General features: G+C 43.6%; 1 protein-coding gene and 1 long non-coding RNA gene across 7 annotated transcripts in view; one reads left to right on the top strand and one right to left on the bottom strand.

Moving 5' to 3' along the window:
• Nucleotides 1-10,292: 10,292 nt before the first annotated feature.
• LOC133390703 (uncharacterized) lies at nt 10,293-13,481 on the bottom strand. Its single transcript, XR_009764458.1, has 3 exons — nt 13,167-13,481; nt 11,875-11,972; nt 10,293-11,740 (listed from the first exon to the last, which is right to left on the bottom strand). It is a non-coding gene; the product is annotated as an uncharacterized LOC133390703 (long non-coding RNA).
• The window catches only part of HMGA2 (high mobility group AT-hook 2), a 227,434-nt gene continuing 215,382 nt past the window's right edge, over nt 13,188-25,239 (top strand). For 4 of the 6 annotated variants that reach the window (XM_061639816.1, XM_061639810.1, XM_061639814.1 and 1 more), the window contains exons 1-2: nt 13,781-14,421; nt 16,709-16,795. In XM_061639816.1, the coding sequence (XP_061495800.1) occupies nt 14,302-14,421; nt 16,709-16,795 (207 nt within the window). In that variant the 5' untranslated portion in view covers nt 13,781-14,301. Of the gene's footprint in view, nt 13,257-13,780; nt 14,422-16,708; nt 16,796-25,239 lie in introns of those variants that run through there. The other 2 variants (XM_061639812.1, XM_061639811.1) reach the window with 2 other exon arrangements.

The following is a 25,239-nucleotide window of genomic DNA, read 5'->3' as shown; positions in this document are numbered from 1 at the left end:
CTTTTTAAAATCACAGATTCCTGGAAAAATGCAGAGAACTGAATTTAAGATTGGAAAAATGAGAAACTGAGAGAAATCAAAATCACCCAGTTCATCCATCCTTACTAGCAGTATATCTGTTTATAACTTTTTCAAACCTCTCTATCAAATGAAGCTAGCTTCTTCAGATTGTCTTGCAGAACAACGTCCAATGTAAAATAGAAGGTCCTGAGTTGCTCAGTTCATTTGAAGAATATTCATTTGGGGGCTGTAAGAAGTCTGGTATTAATATACATGTATCAATATATATGTAAATGACTGATTGCCAAGAAAAACTTCCCAAAAATGAGGGGATTGGTAAAAAGGAAGTTGAAATGCAAAGTCAAGAGAGTCAAATTGCTTCACAATATTAGAAACTCAGCTGGTATATATAATGCAGATCAGAGGTACCACCAGGGCCAAGAGGATGCTACTGTGGTTAATGAACAGAGTCAAAGCAGCTATTAAAGACAAGAAGGCTTCCTTTAGAAAATGTAAGTCTTGTCCAAATGAGGAGAACAAAAAGGAATGCAAACATTAGCAAAAGAAATGCAAGCTAAGAAACAGAGATGCTAAAAAAGAATTTGAGGCACATATTACTGAAACATAAAGACCAACAACAGAAAATTAATTAGTAGAACGAGAAGAGCAGGGAGCCAGTTGGACCCTTGGATGAGAAGAGAGTCAAAGGTGTGCTAAATAAAGATAAGAAGAATTGCAGAGAAGCTGAATGAATTCTTTGCATCTGTCTTCACATTGGAGCATAATTCATGGTAGACCTCTGAAGTTGTTTGGCTAGTGAATGACCTTTTTGGTTATAAGACTTCATCTGTGGAATGCTCTCCCTAGAAATACTCGCCTGGCAGGGGCACCCACTTTGATGTCCATTTGGTGCAAAGAGGAGGTCTTCTCACATACTACCACTAGGGTTGCCAGGTCAGAACCATTCAAAAACCTGAGAAAATGGGGGCGGACCCTAGTGACATAATGGGGCGGGCCCTAGTGACATCACAGGGTGGGCCCTAGTGACATCATGGGGTGGGGCCTAGTGACATCATGGGGCGGGCCCTAGTGATGTCATTAAACATGATACATTGTATCAACCACAGTTGCTTGGAGCATACCATTAAAAAAAAATTCTCTGGAGATTAAAATAGAAATCTTACCTAAAATAGGGTGTTCCTAGGTCCATCTGAGGTGACAAGGTCATTCTTTTTCACAAGCTTAGGGTGATGCAAAATGGAAATGGACTGCCTTCAAGTTGATCCCAGATAGGGTCTTCATGGTAAGCAGTATTCAGACAGAGGTGGTTTACTATTGCCTTCCTCTGAGTCTGAGAGGCAGTGACTGGCACAAGGTCACCCAGTGAGCTTCATGGCTGTGTGGGGATTCAAACCCTGGTCTCCCAGGTCACAGTTCAACACGTTTAGGGAACATTTAATATAGCTTACTTGCTTCTGGCAAGAAGGGTTTACGTGCCCTCAGGCCAGGCCATTACTGGAAGAAAGGAGCTCAGTGTTGCAGAGATGTTAGATGGGAGCACAGATGGATGACCCTGAAGGCAGCAACTGTAAACATGCTTATTAAGGAACTAAGCCCCATAGAACTCAATAGGAGTTATTTCTGAGTAGATATGGTTGCAGCCATGTTAAATTAAACCAGAACTATCACTAGCTAGCCAGTACAGAGCAACAATCAAGCAGGTGAAATCTGGTTTTCCTGTTCAAAACCCATGCTTGCATAGAACTCTGTCCCAAGTTCACTAAGTTATTTAGTGGTACAGGTTGTGGAGGCAAGGTGCCTCTCATTTTTCCTGTCCTGCACCTGACTTTCATAACACTATCTGGCCACTGAGAAGGTGGAAAATGGACTGGATCCAAGTGTCCCCTTTTCCAAGCTTCCATCTGTTTACATGGCTACTTCTCTGGAACAGGCCCGGCTGAATGCTTCTTATTTGTACTGTTAGTAAAAAGTACCAATTTATACATGTTTGTGTTTTTTATCCATGACATAGAATCTTGTTGGTACAAAACTTTTAGTGCAGTTTCATACCTTTTTAAATGTTTTCTACTGAGGTTTTTAGTATTGTTATATTGGTTTTAAGATGCTGTGAAACACCTAGAGTACACATTTGGGAAGAAGTATAAAAGTATAGCTAATAACTGATTTAACAATAAATATTGCAACTGGAAATCTGATCATCAATAACTCTTTGCATGCTTCTGGGGGCAGCTTTTAGATCCAAGCCTGCAGGATCTAGAACCCAAGAGCTCCAAACTGGGCTAACTTGGTTTAAATGGAGCAAACAGGATTCTTTGATGTTTTTTGTTATCATCTGTCCCCCTCGATAACCACTTTGCTTTGGCAGGGGAAAGGCTCAGGATGCACCTCAGCAAAGATGTTGATGCTAGGCCCTTAAAAGATGCAGCCCTTTGCTGTGGGCTGCAGCCTGGCAATTCTGGCACCAGATGCTTATTCTCTAGACAAGCACGTAAACTTTTGTCTATAATTAAGTGACAAGTGGGACTATAACAAAATGTTGCAGTATATCCTCAATTCATAGCAGGAGTACTTATGTTGAGGTATCCAACCGTTCAGCCATGCCCTCTTCTGGGATGCTAGAAGCAGTAAGATACTCAAGTAGCCAATCACCTTCCTTTTGGAGGAAGGGTGGGATACAAATTTTATAAATAATAATAAATAATTTTCTAACTTCCTCTATGTACTTCTCAAGGGAGAAGAAAGGCAACCACCCTCATTTCATGACCAAGTGGGGAAGGGTCTCAATGACTTTGTGGGCACCAGTGGAGGACCTCAAGGCACAGTTGTACCCACAGGCACCACAGTGGTGACCGTTGCCTTAGATCATGCACCCCAAATGTAACATTTGGAAGTGTGGGGAAATATTTATTTGCTCCTCTTTAATGGTGTGGCTAAAGCATGCCAAGGGGTAAGCAACCCCCTGGGCCAGGTGACATGCTCAGCAGAACCCAAGTGATAGTCCTGTAACACTTCGGACTGCAGGTAGGTTGGTGGGGGCTTTTAAAAAAATCTTACCTACATTTATACCCCATTTCCCAGCCTCCAAGAAAGAGGCATCTTAACAGTAAAAAAGATAACATACATAGAAAGCCAGAAATAAATAAAGAGAAGAGCTGCAAGGTCTAATTGGTTAGTCAGCTACATTTTTACCAATGAAAAGGGTGCCACAATTCATTGCAAAGTGCTTCTGATGCCACATGTACCATTTTAAAAGATGCCTAATCTCCTCCACCACCACCTTTTTATCTCGGGAGGGAACAGCTCTTCCCTCCTGCCCAGTTGTTTCTAGTATGCAACCTTTTAATATCTATCTATCTATCTATCTATCTATCTATCTATCTATCTATCTATCTATCTATCTATCTATCTATCTATCTATCTATCTATCTATCTATCTATCTATCTATCTATCTATCTATCTATCAAGTGATTAATCAGGTGAGACTGAGAGCCCTAATAAAAAGGGATAAAACAGCCGCAGACGGCCAGTTCCACTAAAGACAGGTTGCAAACACCTTCCTGAAAGAGAAAGATCTCTTGACCAGAGTACCATGTAGGCGGAAGGGACGTTTGACTCAGAATGCTCTCTCGCTTTCAAAACACAGTAAAATAAACACAGAAGAATCGTGGCACACAGAAAAGGCGCATGTTGGCGGAGAGGGTAACAGCATTGAGAAGGCTGCCCCCCAGGTCCCACCTCCGGTCTCCAACCGCCCTTCCAGGGAGGGCTGGGAGGCACCCCCGGCCTGCCAGTGCAGCCAACGCTGAGCTAGACGGAGCAGGCACCCGGCTGGGTCCAAGGGTGGTTCCGATGCTCCGGAAGGCACAGAAACACCCCGATGTGCGTGTGCTTCATGGCCCGTCTCCACAGGGCCTTCCGTCCCTCGCCCCAACGGCAGCGGCAGGTGCAGGCAGCCGAGGGAGAGCCTGGTCGTGGCGCCGCACGGCCCGAGCCTGCGCTGCCCTTGCGGCTCTGCCCGCCTCGCCAGCCGCCCGTGCCCGCGCTGCCCTTGTGGCTCTGCCCGCCTAGCCAGCTGCCCGCGCGCCAGGCACCGCCCATGGAAGCGGCTTCTGTGGCAGCATGCCCGCGGGAGCCCAGAGCAGGTCCGCCGCACCGGCACTGGCACAGCCCCCCCGCCTGCGGCCTTCCACTCAATGCAACGGAAGCTGTGCCACGCGAAGAAAGCCAGCTGCAGGCGGGGAAGGCAGAGGGGCGCCCCTCCCCCTGCCTTTATTCCTACCCGATGGGGGAGGTGTCCCCAGCCACCTACCCAAGAGGACAGCATGACTCACGGGCAGGGGGTGTCTCCACCTCCCCTCCGTGACCCTGGTCCGTCTGCGCAACGAAAACCAACATCTCCCCTCGTCCCCCCCGCCCGACACATGCAAAGGAGGCAGGAGCCCAACGGCACCTCCGTGCTGCAGGCCAGCCACACACACACCCCGAGCAGCCCTGCGGGGTTGCGCCCGGCCTCCCCCTTCGCACCTACCTTCTTTGACTCCCGGCAGCTTGGACTGGTCGATGGCATGCTGATTTCAGCCATGTTGGCCGCCCAGCTGACTGGCTCCCTCCGGCTCTCTGTGCACCAGGACGAGAAGGAGGAAGGGGGTGAGCCCCCCGCCCGGCCCCTCCTTTCCCTGCCTCCGAGGAGCTGGCGTGGCAAGAGTTACGATGGGGTCCCCCAGGCAGAGACGCTGCGGCCGCCACTGCTGAGCTCCATCGTGGCCACTCCTGCCCAGCACCTGCGCCTCACTGGGAAAAGGCAGGCGGGCAGGAAGACGCTGCTTCCTCCTCCTGCGCCTGCGCCTGCCAGGGAAAAGACGGGTGGGCGGGAAGAGCCTTCAGCAGCATACGCATGCATGAATCACACATGCGTGGCTGGGGGAGGCGCTTCAAAACTGGAGATCTACCTATTTAGCGTAAATATGACCGGAGGCCGGAGACGGCCCCCTTTTGCCGGAGACTCCGGCAGAAAACCGGAGACCTGGCAACCCTAACTACCACCCCCCTGAACTTTATTTGGTGGTGATATCACAAGTAGGACCTCCCCTCCTTATCTTAATACCTGGGAAGGTTGATAAAGGAAGAGAAAGACTCACCTGGCAGTGGCATCCACTTTGATGTCAATTTGGTGCAAACAGGAGGTCTTCTCACATACTACGACTCTCCTGAAGTTTATTTGGTGGTGATATCACATGTAGGACCTCCCCTCCTTATCTTAATATCTGGGGAGGTTGATAAAGGAAGAGGCCTCCTTCAGATAAATCAGACCCAAATCATTTAGGGCTTTGTATGTTAACATAAATGCCTTGGATTAGGCTTGGAAGCAAATTGGTAATCACTGCAGATCTTTTAGGATCTGGCTAGTGCCTGCCAACACCCTGGCTGCTACATCCTGTACCTGCTGCAACCTGTGGGTCACCTTCAGGGGCAGTCCCATGTAGAGAGGATTATAGTAGTCCAATCTTAAAGTTACCAGAACATGAGTTACAGTGGCCTTTCTTTCTCTAATCAATAGCTGGCAAACTAGCCAGAGCTGGAAACAGGCATTCCTAGGTACCAAAGCCCCTGTACTTCAAGTGACAAAGCTGGATCCAGGATCACTCTCAAGCCATGCACTTTCTCTTTGAAGGGAAGTGCAAGACCATCTAGAACAGGTATCTCCCCAGTTCTCATACCCAAAGCCCCACAACACACAGTGTCTTGTCCAGATTCAGTTTCAATTTATGGGCCCACATCCAGCCCATTACCACCTCCAGATGGTGGTCCAGTACTGAACTGCCTCTCCTGTTTCAGATGGAACACAGAGACAGAGTTGGGTGTCATCAGCATATTGATGACACCTCATTCCAAATCCCCTGATGACACTTAAAGTATGGGAGACAAGATGGAACCTCATGAGAACCCATAGCATAAATGTTATGTACCCAAGCAGTGATCCCAGCACCACCTTCTGGAATCAGCATCTAAGCAAAACCAGAACCACTGATGTACAGTGCAGCCGATTCCCAACCCAGATAGCTTATCCAGAAAGACTGCATGATTAGTGGTGTTGAAAGCCACTGAGAGGTCCAAGAGAATGAACAGGGCCACACAGCATTTGTCCTACTGCTGTCCATCTGGGTGACCAAAATGGTTTCCTTGCTGAAACTTCATAATTAGATTTCAGTGGTTTAATCTTAGTTCCATCCTGTATTATTTTCAGCAAAACTTTGGAAATGTAAAGCACCTACCATAAATTGTTATTTATGTATGTATTTTATGTACAACCCTCAGCCAAGGGGCGTTTCAGGGTGGTTTTACAATGAAGATAAAATAACAATAAAACTAGTATAAATTTCTGTATAGACAAGCATAGTAAAAGCCAGCATTAAAAACAGCAGATTCCTCTTCTAAAACTCCAAACTTAAAAATCGTCACTGAGGAGGGAATATCATGGCTCCACCACTGAAAAAGCTCTTTCTCTGGTAGTCAAACATGATGGGGGGGCATCTGGAGGGTGATCTTGATTAACTGAAGTCTCAAATAGGTTTATGGGGAAACAGGGTCACCAGCTATCTAGGTACTAAGCTGTGTAGGGCTTAAAAGGTAAGTACCTACACTGAATTGTGCTCATAAAGAAACTGAGAACACTGGAGCAATAGGTTCCTATTGTCTGATCTTAGTTAGTACTCTAGTGGTGTATTCTAAAAAATGTAGCTCGCAGATAACATATTGCAGTAGTCAATCTTGGCGTTTACCAGACTGTGAATAACCATTGCCAGGATATCTCTGTAGAGACCACAGCGAGCACCAGCTGTGATGAAATGTGATCTCTGCCACACAGGCCACTTGAGCTTCTGGTGCAGAGCTGGATTCAGGAGTCCTCCCAAACTACAAACCTGATCCTTTAGAGCAGGGACAGTTAGTTTGGCTGCAACTCCCATCAGCCCCAGCTCACATAACCAATTGTCAGTGATGATGGGAGTTGAGGTCCAACAGCATGTGGAGGGCTATAGGTTTGTTTGTTTATTAGATTTGTATGCTGCCCCTCCCAGTAGGAGCCCAGGGCTCCACCCTGCTTTAGAGAGAATGTAATCATGTCTAAACTAGGGTAAACAGTGCCATCTCCCTGACTTGGTACTTCAGAGGGATTGCAACCCCATCCAAAACTTTCAGGTTAAGTGGCTTGCCCAGCCAAGGTAACACCATCTAATCTGAATTAAGCTTCAGCTTGTTCCCAAGCAGGCAACCTGGATTCTCGTTGAAGCCTCCCAAATTGGTAAAAAGAAGCAAAAATGGCTTAGACTATGAAACAATGTGTTCCCCTTAGACTGAAGAAAATAACAAACACAGAGAGGAGTCAAGGGTACAGGGAAAGGAGGAAAGGTAAGGAACTCTTACCTTTGTTGAGCAGGCTGTGTTCCCACCCATGCAAATGCCGGAGGTTTCTATCTCTCATCCAAACAAGCAAGATGAATTATCACAGTCCAAGAACACATTCAAGCCATGCAAAAACACTTGAGCATGATGTGGAGCAGGACCAGTGAGGGATGTGGCCAGGGAGAGAGAAGACTAGAGAGACACATTTGTCCCCTGTGCCTGAGGTTTCTCACCATTGTTTATAGTAACTATTCATTTTCCATGCCTCGTCTCTTTCTCTCTCCTCCATAGAATTAGTCAATTCAGGTGTTGGTCCAGGCAGAGTGGTATCTGTGAAACCCTTACATTGTATATATTTGTATTTACTACAATCATAGGTTTTATTACTACTGTTTGAGATTTTAATGTTTTAATGTATTTGTATGTTTTTATTCTGTACGTCGCCCAGAGTGGCTGGACAACCAGCCAGATGGGCGACTAATAAATCTAATAAATAAATAAATACAATAAATTCCTGTTTTGTAATAAATCCAATGCATTGTTTCTCACCCAGTCTGGAGTCTGTGCTCTATATTGTGATTGTGGCTTGTAAATTTCTGTCACCGACCAGCTGAGCTGATGGGATGGCTCAGAATGTTTGTTCAGAAAACAAAGCAGTTGGCAGGCAAATTGTGTGAGGAATGAGAATGTTGTCAGTTTGGCTGAAATTAAAAACTTACCCTGAGAAAAGATTGCAGAAGGTAGAAAAGCTCAAAGGCAAAAGGAAGGGTACAGAATGAGCAATGGATTGAAGAGGGTCCATGAAGGAAGGTATGCGGAGAAGGAAGTTTGAGGACATGAACAGAGGGGGCAAAAAAACTATGACAAAAAGGAGCCAATCAGTGAGGATGCTCTGCAGAAATTTCATAGCCTAAGGTTAGTATTCACTGCTGGTCCTACTCACAGTAGACCCACTGCAGTTAATGGGCATGATGGGCAAACCAACTCAGGGGTAGCTGGCAGGGGGGGGAGCAACAGAGGAGCCAGAGGAAAGTTCTGTGCCATTCACTCCCTATTCGGCAACCACCAGCCCAGCTGAACACAGGCGACATTGGGAGCTGTGTGTGGGAACTGGAAGGCTTCCAAGGCTTCCTCCACCAACTTTTTTGCCAGCACAATTCCTGTGCAGATCAGGACCCACAGGAGTACTCCGAGGGGGACTTGGATACCATGTCAGACCCCCCCCCGTTGCTCCTCCCCACCAGGCCCCTGGAATACCCTGTTTTGGGGCTATTGCCAGCTTCCCCTGGCTGTCATCCGGCAGGTTGCTGGCACTGCCGCAGCTCAGCTGGGACAAGGGGCTTCTGCCAGTGGAGCCTGGGGGCACTGGGAGCCTGCCAGCTCAGCCTGTCATCCGCCACATCCAACTGCCCCCAGCCCAGCGTAAACTCAAGTTGGACTGCTCCCTAACTTAGGTTCACTAATTTCAATGGATCTGCTCCGAGTAGGACTTAGTTAAATACAACCCTAAGATCTGGAGGGATAGTATGTTACATGGGGGGGAAAGATAACAAAAGCCTTGCTGTATCAGACCAAAGATCAATGTAATCTAGTATCCACATATGATTAAAAGCCAATGACAGATCTATCCTGCTTGAATTCGTCTAATCCCCGTTTAAACCCACCTAAGCTATTGGCCATCACCACCAATATCTTGTGTGAGGAAGTACTTTATTTGCTCTGTCCTAAACTTACTGCAAATCAATTTAATTGGGTAGCAGAGTTATAGTACTATAGAATCATAGAGTTGGAAGGTACCTCAAAGGCTTACTAGTCCAACTCCTACCAATGCAGGACACTCACCACAACAGCTACAGGTACTCTCTGCTTAAAAGCATCTAACCAAGGCAAGTCCATCAACTTCTGAAGCAGTCTGTTCCACTATTGAATAGTTCATATTGTCAGGAAGTTCTTCCTAATGTTTAGTCCAAATTCTTGTAATTATTAAGTATAAAACTCTAAAGACTAAATTAATCTATCTGTAGATAAACAAATGTTATATAAATATTAAATATTATGCAAAGACATTACGCAATGCAAACTACCCAATAATTCCTTTATCTCCCCAATAATCTATATGGATTTATCACCTCCTGTATCCTTTCATTCCAGTATAAATAAGCTCTACTTTTCTAAAAAACTATCATCTTGCTGTCAGCCTTCCCTACCCATTATATTTGTACTTTTGATCATCTGAGCCACATCCCAAAGCTCAGTTAACTACTTTTTCCCCATGCTTGGCACAGTGTCCTTTGGACTGGTATAAGAAGATTAATAACCATTTCTTGATCTTCCTGTAATACACTTTCCTTGACACATCTAAACTATATTATTTAAGTATCTCAAGGCAATTCATACACACAATTTCTCTTATTTCCCACAATATTTATTAGTTATTTTTAAAACATATATCCCAGTTTTCACCATCTAGGTCTCAGCGTGGATTATTTGGTCCCAATATGATGATATTTGGACACGACCAGAGAATGTGTAAAAGTCCTGTATTTGTTGACCAACATCTCCAACTTAAGTTACTAGCATTAGGGTATATTTTATTTAGTCTCTTTGGAGTCAGATACCATCTTATCATTAGTTTATGGAAATTTTCTTTTAAATTAATACAAAATGTGTAACGTGGTTTTTAAAAAAAACTATAACCATTTCCATACTTTGTCAGGGATTCTTCTAGCTCGGTCTGTTTTCCATATTTCTTGATATAAGTTTTTAACTGCTTCACATTGTAATATTATCTTATAATAGTCCCAAAATACCTTGTGACTTTCTTTTATCTGATATTAAAGTCTTGAATTTGGTAAATCCCTAAACTATCTGTATTTTCTTAATAGTTTATTAATATGTCTGATTTGATATTCCTTTAGGCTTGTACTTGCCTATATTTCATTTCACTTTTAATTTCATAATAGGTTTTAACGATATTATTATTCAGTAATTGTCTAATTTCTATTATTTCATATTGTTCCCATAACTGCATGCTTTCTAATGTGGCTTTTTTTCTTAAATTGATTCTTTATTATAGTAGAGAGCTGTTAGGGGTGAAAGACCAGGGCTTGATTTGTTTTTATATTTTTCCATGCATTAAATATGTTACTAATGCATGGATTGTTTTTTATAATTGATGAATCATTGCGATTGCAATGCTGTAACATTTTCCCAACTCTATCACTCTTTTTGAGATAGGAGCGCTAGGTGTGGTGGTCAAGACATGAGGTGGTGGTGGTAAAGGAAGTGGGAGATAGGAGGCTGTAGCTGGAAAAGCTGAAAACCAGAGGATACAATGGGTGGTGGTGCCGAAGAAAGGATGAATCAAGGAAAAAGTAGGGCTGGAATAAAAATTCACAAAAGGCCTAGAAATAACAGCAGCTGTGCTATTGACAAGAAGTAACTGGGCAGCCAAGGGGACATGTAATTGCTCAGTCTAGAGCAGCCTTGCCCAACATCTGGTTCCCTCCAGATTTTGTTGGACTACAACTCCCATCACCTCACCTAACATGGCCAATGTTCAGGGATAATGATGGTTGTAGTCCAGCAACATTGGAAGGGCACCAGGTTGGGCAAAGCTGGTCTACAGACTGAAGACAATTCTGCCAGTTGTGATTTCTGTCCCTGGAGCACTGTGAATGGCAACCCTAATGGGCCAGTGAAGGCCAAGAAGCCAATGGGAGAGGGGGAAACTGAATGCTGTGTGTCAATTTGACCCTAACCAGTCAGTTGACTGCATAATTAAAAAAGGAATCTGAAATTGCCTGTCAAATAAAAGTGAACAATATCCTTAAAAAAAAAAAAAACTGGATCAGAGAATATAGTGAGCCTGGTATAAGAGGCTAAGCCATGGTTTCCCTTAGCATTACAAGTGGACGCGGGCTCATTGTTTGTCTCCCCCCACTTTAACAAGTAAACCAAGAACAACCTTGGTTACAGTTCATGGTTTGTTGGGAGCAAGACCAACTGTAAGGCTGTAAACTCGCTAGTCACCAGATCAAAGTGTTTCCATTAGCCACAGCTCTGTCGTAACCTCTGTCGTAGAACTTCAATATGCTGATGATAATGTAGTCTCTGCACATTCAGAGAAAGATCTTCAAACTATCCTAAATGTCTTCGCAGAAGCATATGGAAAGCTTGGGCTCTCACTTAATATTAAAAAAAACAAAGTGCTTCATCAACAGGTGCGAACTAGTCCCTCTGTAGCACCATCAATCCAGCTTAATGGTGTGACGTTGGAGAACGTTGATCACTTTCCCTATCTCAGCAGCCATCTCTCTGTAAAAGAAAATTCAACATCGTCTGAGCTCTGCGAGTGCCACATTCTCCCGAATGAAGCTTAGAGTGTTCAAGGATCAGGATATTCGCAGGGAGACCAAAATGCTTATTTACAAAGCCATTGTACTACTGACCTTACTGTATGCCTGTGAAACATGGACCATTTATAAACGCCACTCCCAACGTCTTGAAAGATTCCACCAATGCTGCCTCCAGAAAATTCTGCAAATTACTTGGGAAGACAGACGGACTAATGTTAGCGTTTTGGAAGAAGCTAACAATACCAGTGTTGAAACAATGATCCTTCAACATCAACTTCGCTGGACCGGCCATGTTGTTCAAATGCCTAATCACCGTCTTCCAAAGCAGCTACTTTATTCCCAACTTAAGGATGGAAAAGGGAACATCAGTGGACAGCAAAAGAGGTTTAAAGATGTTCTTAAAGCAAATCTAAAAAAATGTAACATGAACATCGAGAACTGGGAAGTCTTGGCCCATGAACGTCCCAAATGGAGGTCGGCTATTATCAAAGGTGCTGTGGACTTTGAAGAAGCACGAATACAGGGCAAACGGGACAAATGAGCTAAGCGGAAGGCACGTCGAGCAAATCCTCATAGTGACCATCTTCCATCTGGAAACCTATGTCCTCACTGTGGGAGGCTGTGTGGATCCAGAATTGGCCTCCACAGTCACTTACAGACCCACTGTTAATGACCTGATCTTGGAAGACAATCTTACTTGGCCAGAGTGATCGCCAATGAATGAATGTAAGGCTGTAAACACACTAGTCACCAGATCAAAGCGTTTCCATTAGCCACACCTGGAGGGGAAACAGGTTGATCTGCTGATCAGTTGTGAAATCTCTTTGAAGCTATTTTTTTAAAAAACACACTCAAGCTACTCCCACCAGGTTTTACAGTAACAATGGGTGGGGTTTGACTAGTGTCATGTGCCCCCATTTTCAGAAGAGAGAGGTGGAGACACACTGGAACCGGCAGAACAGTGAGTGTGTTTCTACCCTAAGTCCAGGTTTACACGTAACATGAAGCCAAACCAGTTTTGGGTAGCGTGGTGACAGCAGAACTGGAGGACAGGGAAGAGACTACAAATTTTGCTTTCGGCATGCGCACACTTATTCATTCCCACCAAGCCATGGTTTGGCTTACCATTATGTATGAACTAGGCTATCGTTTGGTGTGTGTGTAAAGGAAGATTCTCACATGCACACTTTTTTTCTGGACAGCTCCCACCTTGTCAACTTTTTGGTACCTCTGAATTGAAGAAAGTGAAGCTTTTCCTGGTGGAATCTGATTGATATTAGTAGCTATTTTGAAAAATGCCATCTAGAAAAAGCACTGCCTGATTAATTTATGGATCACATAAACAGATAGGCTTTCCAAGCAGAAGAACAGATGAAAATACACACCTTGTCTGGCACACAGAAGCAACTGTGTGCTCCAGTAGCTAACCTGGGGAAGTATTGGCTTCTGATGCTCAGTCCAACCCAAAACAGCAGGTATGTGTGTGTGCTGGAAGGGTATTTTGACAGTTTTTGTCGGACCGGCTTAAAAAGGGCTACCACCAGCAAAATCTGACAGGTACTAATTGTAGTTGCTGCCTCGGTGCTGGGTACCAACACTAACTGGACACATGAGGAGCTCAGGGTGTTGGGGCGGCGACGACAGTCCATTGCTGCTAATGTTGCATTTGGTCTAAGGCCAGTCCGATCGCCCTCCCTCCTTTTGTTGTTTCGCCGCCTGCTCTTCTCGTGGTGGCTTTCCCCCCCCCGCGTCGCCCAATGCCCTCCTATTCCCCCCCCCCACGGGTTAAGGCTTTTTTTTTAAAAAAAGAAACTTATCCCAGTTGCAACCGTGGGCATGAATCGCCTAATACTTTCAGCCCCAGCAGGCAGCTCACCCACAGCCTCCAGCACTGGAGGGAAACGCTCCTAATTGAATACAATAAACACCCCCCTTCCCAATGATCTCTCTTTCTCTCACAGCGTGCGTGAGTCAATCCAACCGAAAGGCGCGCTGGGTTATCCACTTCTTTTCAGCGCGTCTCCTCTTCGGCTCGCGTGGCTGGTGAAAGCCACTGAAGGGCTGTGACCGTGAAACCCCCACTTGCCTTCCACGCTTAAGAAGAGCGTCTCCCGACCACCCAGTCACCCTTCCCGCTCTCTCCTAGCTTTTCAAGAGCGTCGATCTCTCCCCCCCAAACAAAAAAAAAGTCAGTTGCTCCGTCTTCCCGTATTTCGATCCTAGTGCTAAACTGTTAAAAAAGGAGATTCGCCACTCCGCCTTCTTCTGCAGCAGGCACCACCACCATCGCCACCATCGCCGCCGCCACCTCCTCCTCCTCCTCCTCCTTCCCCCCCTTTCCCCTCTCCTTTTGGCAGCACCAGGACGTCCGGTGTGGTGGCAGCGGCGGCGGTGCTGCTTCTGCTGCTGGGGGGCAGCGAGCACACGAGATCGCCTTTGAATCCTCCCGTTTTCTTCCAAGGTGCCTTCCAGAGAGCGAGGAGAGGCTGTTGAAAGGCTGAAGCCCAGCGAAAAGTCACGATGAGCACACGAGGTGAAGGAGCCGACCAGCCTTCGACTTCTGCCGCCGCTGCCCAGGAGCAACCTGCCACCACAGAACCCCCGAAGAGGGGACGGGGGAGACCCAGGAAGCAACCACAAGTTAGTACCCTCTCTGCTAGCGTGTAAACGAGACCGAGGTCTGTGGAAACCGGGCGGGCACGTGCCCTGCAAATGTGAAGCTGCTGTTCGGCACTGGCGGGGTGGGTTTGTAGATGCGAGTGTTGTTGTTGCGGCTGCTGTTATTGTGGCGGCGGCGGCATTTGCTCGCTTGCTGCGGTAATGAAGAGGCACAGAAGATCAAGGAAAGAGACGGAGTCGAAAAAATCCCTCTTGGCTGGGGGAGGGAATCTTTATGCCTGTGTCTGTCTGGGCGCGCGCGTTTCTTTCTTTTTAAAAGGCGAAAACTTCCCTTGGCCTTTCTCTATTGTGTGCCAGGAGGGTTTATTTCACTCTGAAGCGCCGAGCAGCTCCGAGCCCACCAACCAGCGCTCGCTGGCTCATTTCGAGCACATTTTAAATTTGGGTGTGTGAATGAGTGAAAGGCAGGCAGGAATAATGGGCTCCCGGGCTGTCTTTGCCTTTGCTGTATCTCAATCTTTGTGTGTGTCTGTAGCTGGTCTCACAGAGAGGACTGCCGCCTCCCGTCTTCCTTTACCCCCCTGGATATGGGTGGGGGTTTAAAAACAAACCGGCTCGGTTGTGTATACGAAAGGGGACCCTCCATTGTCGGCTATATGTCTGCGTTAAATCTTTTAAGATTTACATTTTTCCTCGGGAAGCTGGGGTTGCTCTTCCTTGGTTTGGGGACTTTCCCCTTTCCTTAGCTCTTTCTTGCAACCCACAGTGTTCCTCGCCGAACATAAGACTCTTAGCTTTCTCTGTCTCTCCCCACAAGGGAGTGGGAAATCCAGAAATACTTCGTACTTCTCAAAATAAACAGGCCAGTGAGGATACCGGGCTTTTTCTCTATATACATACATAGTCTGCGGATGCAACCAATTAAACTCTGTAGTTATAGGTCTGCACAGCCCGCATGTAAAAACAACAGCCTGGACTGGATTGCTGTTGTTTGCAGTGATTTCCATTTCCTCGGAAGTAGCGCTCGGTAATAGGGATTGCATACTAAGTGCATTTAAAACTGAGTTCCGCGGGCTTAAAAAAAAGTTTGCTTCATTCATTAGCGTCAAGCCACTTCCTTCAGATGATCAGCCAACCGATTTGAGCCCTGAAATGCAAAACACCTCTGAAAGTGTTCTCTTTAAGCTTGGGGCGCCTAGACCTCACGCCTAGACACTCATCTCCCCTCCAATGCAATAAAATACCTTTGGGAACCTACAACAGTTTGAAGCCCCCGTATTATCTTTGTTGAGCTATCACCATGTGCCTTCTCCTTCCTACCCCCACCTCGCCTTCACTAGCCTTTTTTTTGTTGCAAAAACTCCTCTGTGTGTGTATGTGTGTGTGTAAAGGGGGAAAGTCTGCATGTTTTAAGAATGGAATGTTTAGGGTTTCAATGGACTGCACAGAAAGAGCCCCCCTCCTCCATGTGTCTCCCCTTCCCCCCTTCCCAATCAGTGTTCAACATTGTTTCTGTTGTGACTTCTTTGGAAGGATATTGTGTCAGTTAGTTTCCTTTCTAGCCCAAAGAGCTTACCAGTGTAGGGAATTTCAAGGATCTGTTAAACTGAATTTAATTAGTCTTACCGCATCCTGTAATCCAAATGAAATGTTCAATATTTGGAAGTGAATGTGGATTTTTTTTCTTAGTGCGTATGATTGACTGAACAAATATCTGAAATCTGAAAACTTAATCATATTCAAATTATTTTATTTACTATCAAACAGAGAAAACATTGGGGGAAATAGCTAAAACAATCAGTGCTCTTGTGCAGTTTGAATCCCAGGCATCTTTTAAATTCTGCACTGTTTTTCATTTTACTAGGACAACACTCCCCACATAATGTATAAAATTCCATTAAGACAAATGAAAGATTGCAAGCTACAGAACAAGACAAAACTCTTCGTTAACTTTAAGATTTAAAAACCTATAATTTAAACCAACTTCATTATTTTAAGTTCTTTAATGTTGGAAATGTACATCTTATTTAATCTTGTATGTGATTATAAATGTAAATTAAATTAACAATTATCAATTGATTGTAAAAATCAGTAATAATTAGAATGATAAAATCCTTGTTAAATATGGAATATAAAGACTAAAAAATCTATAAAGGTTGGAACACACACACACACACACACACACACAATTTTATTCCACTATTGAAACTGATTGCCACCATTGGTTTTGTGCATTTTAAGTGTTGTAACTTGTGTTTAGGATCTTGGTTGAGATTCTTGCCACATTAGCATGTTTTCTTGTGTTCAGGAACCAATGGGAGAGCCATCTCCTAAAAGACCAAGAGGAAGACCTAAAGGAAGCAAAAACAAGAGTCCCTCTAAAGCAGCTCAAAAGGTGAGATTTGCTTATATTACCATTCACACATCAGCCAGTGTCCAAACGGTTTCAATTGCTGAACATCTAAACTGCAGAGTTTGTGCCATTTTCATCATATTTCATGCAGGGGTGTTGTAGGAGAAGCCTATATATGTAAGGGGCAGCTTTCCTTGCATTCCATAATTAACAATCCTTTGTATGTACATTTAAGTTCTGCATTCAGGGTGGTGCTCTAGAAGGAATAAAACTTCAGTGCTGTGAATCTGCCACATTTTGAATGTCTTAACAAGAATTCAAATTCTGCAGGCTTCTCCTACATGACATTCAAACTGTCTGCTATAGTTGAGTGTTTTGTTGAATGTGTGGTTGAAAATAAAACCAATGGTGTATTGGTGGAAATCAGAAGACTTTTGAAAATGTTTAATCATCAGACGTTATATGGCATACTCTAGGATACTATGCTGGCCTGTCTTAGGTTGTTTACTGATTGGATTCAAAGAGGCAAGTTTTTGAAAAATAAAATACCAATTTTTGAACTATCATTGTATTTTAAATATTGGCAGGAGATGGAGACACCAATAGATTAGTTAATGAAAAGGCGAATCCTTTTTGTCTTCAGGTGATTTAAAAAAAAAATCAGGTTCATTGGGGGTGGGGTGGGAGAACTTTATTTTATTTAAATGCATGAATGTGACTTATCAGTACTGAGCCAATAAGATTTTTTACAAGAAGAACACTGGTGACATTAAGGAACAGTTATATGTAGCTTTGAAAATAAACACAGGAGTCATGTTTCTACAGACAAGTCACACAGCAGTTAGTACTAGCGCTCTTAATTTACAAGTATAATGTCAAAAACAAAATCTTACTAAATCTGGAAGTCAACTCTAGTGTTTAAGCATGTTCTTCTAACTCTAATCATTGCTAGAAATTATGTGGTAGAATGCCTTTTAGAAGGTGGTTGTGGGCTCCTCAGATTACAGCTAATTTTTAGTGTGGTGGTTTGTTCTTGTGGGGCCTAGTCCTGTTATGTTTGATAGTTTTCAGTGTTATAAGTTACCATAACAAATTATGATATATATTTTATTTAGGGGTTGACTTTGGTTTAGTGTCTGTTTTATTTTAACTTTTGAATATCAGTACTGAAAACCTTTCCCTACTTTCATTTTACATTTTCCTCTGCCTCTTTTTTCCGTTTAGCAGCTGAAGTTTAAAAAGGTATCATCAGTCAACTAAGTAATAAATCCCCCTTTGTTGTTAAGAATTTAATTATCCAAGACTCATTGTAACATTCTCTTATTTGCCTCTTCCTTATGTAGCTTCCCCATGTGCTCCTCCAGATGTTGTTGGACTCCCAACTTCCATCAGCCCTGGCCAGCAAGACCAATGGTCAGGGAGGATGGGAGCTGGAGTCCAATAACATCTGGAGGACCACAGGTTAGCTGCCCCTCCTTTAGAGATATACAACTTCTTTTGAAAAACAAAACAAACAAATCTAAAAGCTAGGCTAAGCTCTACCATTTTGAACGTTTTAGGGTGCAATCCTACACACATTTATTTCAAAGAGTAAGTCCCATTGAACTCATTTGGGGCTTACTTCTGAGTAGTTATTAAAATATTGCACTGTAAGTGTTCAAGCAAAAATAGCTTTTAGGGATAGTCTTTGTAATATGCAGTTAAAATTATGTTTACCTCAAGGGGCATTTAAACAGTTATAAAGTTAAACAAATGAATGTTCAGTGTTATCCTAACCAAATTTAATTGAATGTACACCCCATTTTTTTCAGTGGGACTTACTTGTAGGATAAGTATGCTTATGGCTGCAGGCTATAGAGAAATATTAATGAACCTACATTTCTAAGATCATTTTGGAATATAAGGTTAATTCAGAGCTTGGAAAAGTTACTTTTTTGAACTATAACTCCAATGAGCCTCAGCCAGCATGCCACTGGACTGGGCTGATGGGAGTTGTAGTTCAAAAAAGTAACTTTTCCAAGCTCTGGGTTAATTTTAGCCAGAGTTATGGGCTGAACCAGTATAAGAGCAGAGTTCACATAAGTCTGTGAAGACAAAAGCGGCACACGGTTGTTCATAATAAATATAATCAAAGGTCAGATTCTTCCTATTAAAATAGCTGATAATTTTAAAATTATCCACCTGACTTGACTTTTATTTCTTGAGTTGAAGCATGTAAAAATTATTTCTACCCAGCATAAAAGATAAATGGCACAATCAAGTGGGTGCTCCTTTTGTTCATGGCCCATTGAAATAAATGGGAGGTGTGCAAAATTGCAAAGTGTTGCTGTTGGGCAACTACTATTCATTGAAACTGGTTCTACATAAGAAGTTCCAGATGGATCCTGTCCATAAATGTTTAGTAAATTTTCCATGGCAGAAGGCATAGTAACACTTAGTCGAACCTGCATGCTTGTTGAACTCACAATTCAATCTTTTTCTTTATGCAGTTTAAATGTTCACTTCTGAGGTAGTTTGTTACCCATTTTCAAAAAGTGAAACCTTTGTAGGAATACTTGCGTGTGTGTGTGATCAGATTCTAGAAATCTGTGTGCCTTCTTGCAAGTTGCCCCAAGGTGGCTTACAAAAAAACACAAATAAAAATACATCAATACATCAATAAAATACATCAATACATCAAAATACTTCAAAATACATCAATAAAACAATACAATTTACAATTTACAGTAGTCAATACATAAATAAATAAATGTGAGTGAGAAGAAGGATGGGCACAGGAGAAGTCCGAAGAATACTTCTGAGAAAGACATGCATAGAACTGTGCTGTTAGTTTCATCAGGTATCAACGAGTGATGAATGTCTCATGCTAGAATGACTGAGTCCAGCAAAACAGCCTAAATCTACATTTTGGGAGTTTTAAAATATTGAGGAAACTTGTACCTGGGTACTTGTGATGAAGATAGTCCACATCTGTGATAAAGCTATTATATGGCAAGAGAAACCCAACTCCTGCTAGCAGCATAGCAAAATAAATCCCATGGTAGCGATCTTGGGGTTTAGGCTCTTCACAGACTGGCTCCATGAAAGTGAGGACTCCTTTGGCCTGAGGAATGTCTACTCAGACTTACCTTGGAATGAATGGGAAAACTCCATAAATGAACCCCATCATTGTACTGTAACTTCTACACCTGTAAGAATTCCTTGGTTTTATTATTTATGTATTTATTTATTATTTGATTTATATCCCGCCCTTCCTACAAGCAGGGGCCCAGGGTGGCAAACAAAAGGGCTAAAAATACATCAAAACATCATAAAAACAGATCTTAAAATACATTAAAACAAAACAACTATAAAAACATTTTTTTAAAAAAAGCTTTAAAAAAATCTTTAAGAAAGGGTTAAAAACATATTGTTTAAAATAAAACAAACATATGAAAAGCAATTCCAACACAGACGCAGACTGGGATAGGTCTCAACTTAAAAGGCCTGTTGAAAGAGGAAAGTCTTCAAAAGGCGCCTAAAAGATAACAGAGATGGCGCCTGCCTAATATTCAAGGGGAGGGAATTCCACAGGGTAGGTGCCGCCACACTAAAGGTCTATTTCCTATGTTGTGTAGAACAGACCTCCTGATAAGATGGTATCTGCAGGAGGCCCTCACCTGCAGAGCGCAATGATCAACTGGGTACATAAGGGGTAAGACGGTCTTTCAGGTATCCTGGTCCCAAGCTGTATAGGGCTTTGTACACCAAAACGAAAACCCTGAACATGGCCCGGTAGCAAATGGGCAGCCAGTGCAATTCTTTCAGCAGCGGGGTGACATGTTGGCGATACCCTGCCCCAGTGAGCAGTCTCGAGGCCGCATTTTGCACCAACTGCAGCTTCCAGCCCAACCTCAAGGATAGCCCCACATAAAGCACATTACAGTAATCCAGCATGGAGGTTACCAGTGCATGAACAACAGTGGTCAGGCTATCCTGGTCCAGAAATGGCCGCAGCTGTCTTACCAGCCAAAGCTGGTAAAAAGCACTCCTACCCACGGAGGTCACCTGGGCCTCTGGAGACAAAGATGGATCCAGGAGCACTCCCAGACTACAGACTTGCTCTTTCAGAGGGAGTATGACCCCATCCAAATCAGGCAACTGACCAATTATCCGAACTTGGGAACCACTAATCCACAGTGCCTCCGTCTTGCTAGGATTCAGATTCAGTTTATTGGCCCTCATCCAGCCCACCACCGAGTCCAGGTGGTCACGGGCTTGCACAGCCTCTCTCGATTCAGATATTATGGAAAAATAGAGCTGGGTATCGTCAGCATACGGCTGACACTTTGCCCCAAATCTCCTGATGACTGCTCCCAAGGACTTCATATAGATGTTAAACATCATGGGGGACAAGATGATACCCTGCGGCACCCCACAGCACAACTGCCAGGGGGCCGAAAGACAGTTACCCAATGCTATTCTCTGAAAACGACCCTGGAGATAGGATCGGAACCACTGTAATACTGTTCCTCCAATACCCATCTCACCAAGTCGGCCCAGAAGGATACCATGGTCAATGGTATCAAAAGCCGCTGAGAGATCAAGTAAGAATAACAGGGTTGCACTCCCCCTGTCCTTCTCCTGATAAAGGTCATCCCTCAGGGCGACCAAGGCTGATTCAGTCCCATAACCAGGCCTGAGCCCAGACTGGAACAGGTCAAGATAATCTGTTTCATCCAAGAGTACTTGCAAGTGCTGCGCCACAACCCTCTCAATCACCTTCCCTAAAAAGGGGGTATTTGCAACCGGTTGGTAGTTGTCACAAACCAATGAGTCCAGGGTGGGCTTTTTCAGGAGTGGTCGGATCACCGCCTCTTTCAAGGTGGCTGGGACCACTCCCTCCCTCAATGATGCATTGACCACACCATGGATCCACTCAGTCAAACCCCCTCGGCAAGCTTTAATAAGCCAAGAAGGGCAAGGGCTGATAGGACACGTTGCTGGATGCATCATCACAAGCACCTTGTCTACGTCATCAGGCCACATCAACTGAAACTGTTCCCAAGAAGTTGCAGTAGACATTGCGCTGGACACTTCATTAGGACTACAGTAGATGTATATGGGGCATCAAGACTGCTATGGAGGCGAACAACTTTACCCTTAAATTGCCTTGCAAACAATTCACAGTGGGCCTCCAATGGGTCTAAAACACCATTTCCTGGAGTTGATGTCAACAGACCCCTGACAATACAGAAAAGCTCCACTGGATGGCTACTTGAGGATGCGATAGAGGCAGAGAAGTGGGCCTTCTTCACCCCCCTCACCGCCACATAGTAGGCACAGTTATGATGTTTTACTCATGCCTGATCAGCCTCACAGCATGTCTTTCGCCACTTGCACTCTAGCCATTGGCCAGCCTGTTTCATTGCCCTTAGCTCATTGGTGTACCAAGATGCAAACTGGGCTCCACAATGCTGGAGAGGGCGTTTGGGGGCAACCATGTTGAGAGCCCGACACATCTCACTGTTCCACAGCATGACAACGGTTTCAACAGGGTCATCTTCTCTATCTACTGGGAACTCCCCCAGGGCATTCAGGAATCCTGTGGATTCCATTAGGCTCTGGGGGGGGGTTGTGTTTAGGGTCAAGGTTTACACCTCCATGTGATGCTGTAGCATGACATACCTTGCAGATTCCTCACGCATTTTGAATTATTATCAGATATTTGCTCTTTTAAAAAAAGCTTTGGTGTTGGGGAAATTAACTCTTGAAAATTGTTTGTACCTTTTTGAGGCATGCTTATTAATTTTTTATTTTAAAAAATCTTTCCATATCCTCCTTTCAAGTGCTTGTTAACTGCTAAGGCCATTTTAACCATAAAGGTACTTCTATAGAAAGTTGCTGGAATTTCTGGTGAAGGATGGGTGGCCTCTTGTTCAAAGTGAGCTAATTGAAATGTATTATGCTTACAACATGTAAGATAAACGTGTACGGCTAGAATTCACAGAGGAGGCCTAAGAAGGCACTCATGATTAATTGATCAGGTGTTCTCTTGCAGACTCTTGCACTCTGCACATTATAATTAAAATGTATTATACAACTGACAGGGATTTTTTTAAAACACACACACAAGGAATTAGGCCTTGCTTTGTTATATTTCAGATGCAAAGACCATTAAGTATGTTAAGATTGTCCTGGGATGTTGATTATTATGTGCATTTAAAATTTCTTGATGCATGGTGTTTTTAAAAAAAAAACGTGAAAGGCTTATGTTTGGACTTAGAAAACAGGCCTGGGGCCATTAAAAAACAAATTGAGCTTATTAGGAAATTAGCAGTGTGAGTCTTGACAATGCATACAAAATGCTGCAGCAACAATTGAGCAGCATGTTTTATGTCCACTGCACAAATTCCAAGGTGTAGGCCCATAAAACAGTCATGTAAAATCTATAACTGAATAATTTATAATACAAAGAAATTATTGACTTTCATGTAGTCCATGTAGAAATTATAGTGAGAGATAATGAAAAATGATGGGAGTGGGTGAATGGGGAAGAGAAGTGCAATCAATGTGTTCAAATATTTTTAGAGCTGTTCTTGTTCAGGAACATTGTCCTCTGAATAAATTCTGATGTTATTACTTGAAAATCTGTTCTTTAAATGTTTGGAAATGGGTTGCTTGTCTTATATAAAGGCACCCTGTTGGCATATTTCTGCAAGGATAGAAATCTCAACAGTTCCTGTTCTGTATATAGAAGTTTTTGTTCATATATTCTGGGTTTCTGCTTGATAAAAATACTGAGATAATTAATTTCTTCTAAGAAGTTAAAGGCAACGCCAAATCAAATTCATCCTACTTTTATAATTATAAATCTAACTTGAAAATAAATGCTTTATTAAGTGAAATTAAGTGACAAAAACAATGCTAATTTCAGAATAGGTTGTCTGGTAATGTACAGTATGTATCAGTGCTATTTGTTACTCACTAGGAAAATGGGCTGGTGGCTCCTTAAAGGAAGAAGCCTAGATTATGCTTGAATATCTTGAAAAGATATTCTTTACACTATCACCTGCAGTCAGACTCTGGGGAAGAAGCCTGATTTGCAGGCGTAAACCTCATCTGTATGTAGGCCACCACTTATGTTTGGGTGGAAAGAGAAGTGTGGTCAGGTGTGCAAACACAGTGTGGCAGTTTTAACAGAATTTTATCTCTCCCAGACCTTATCTTTTTGTTCTTAAAAAGTGATTCCCCTTTCTCCCCAGAAATGGAGCACATTCCAGAATTGGAGATATTATATTACAGAGCTTGGAAAAGTTACTTTTTTGAACTACAACTCCCATCAGCCCCAGCCAGTATCGCCACTGGATTGGGCTGATGGGTGTTGTAGTTCAAAAAAGTAACTTTTCCAAGCTCTGATATAAATGGGTGAATGTGATTTCTTTAACATGTGTATGGTTTGTAACTACATTCATATAGCCCATGGCACTGGAAAGCTATTCAAAGTCAACTGAGGGATGGTGCAAGATGAATGTATGCAGCCATTTGACTACTTCAGCATGTGCTGATCTGTCTGAATCTACTCAAGTCACATGCCCCACACACCAATTTGTCTGAGGTGACTGGTATTTTGATGGTGCAGTTTTTGTAGTGTTGTCCATTCCTTTCCCTATAAGAGTTGGGGATTTGGTCAATGTGTAAAAAGGCAGATTTGACTTTTTTGCACATTAGGATATTGTTATGACCCTAGAGTCCAGCAGCAACGAGGATACCAAATCAGATGCTAAAGGACCACTGGCTGAGGACCTGGACCAGCTTTGAATCTTATACTGGTGATCAGGGGCCTCCCAAATCTGAAGCTGATATGCAAGAGACTACTGAAATGGATCCTGTAGCATCAGGGCCTATAGAAACAGAGACATGACCCTCGCTGGTGCCTTTCCCAGGGCTTAAAGAACTGAGTGTCTCCCACAGTACCTTGCTGGCCCAACAATGCAGGGAGCACATTAGGCAGGTGGCTGTGCAGTGAAGGAAAAGCACCATTGTCCAACAAAAAGGGCAGAGTATAAGAGAATTACATTGGAGGCAGAGAGTCCTAAAACCTCATCTAGCCCTTGTTGGAGCAAGTTGATCGCTTGGAGCTCTCTGTGGCACTGCAATAACTGGCCTGCTTTGTTGTACCTCACTGGTTCTCCTTAGGACCAGAGCAAGATAAATATAGTCTGCTTAGCATGTTTCTGAACCTTAAGGTCTTATGCCTTGGAACTGATTCACTAAAACCATTTTCATGTGGTGATCACATTGATTGTAGCAAGATTGTTATCAGTGAATCTGAAATTATTGGCCTACAAATGCATTTCACACTGTCCAGATGTAAGCAAAGCAGTGCACAAGATTATACCAGTTGTTGGGAACTGCAGGTGAAGAGAGCACTGTTGAGCTCTGGTCCTTCTGTGGACTTCGCATAGACATCTGGTTGGTCACTGTGAGAACAGGATGCTGGACTA

This window comes from Rhineura floridana, chromosome 8 (assembly GCF_030035675.1).
Source record: "Rhineura floridana isolate rRhiFlo1 chromosome 8, rRhiFlo1.hap2, whole genome shotgun sequence".
NCBI lineage: Eukaryota > Metazoa > Chordata > Lepidosauria > Squamata > Rhineuridae > Rhineura > Rhineura floridana.
This window is presented reverse-complemented; position numbering and strand designations above follow the sequence as displayed.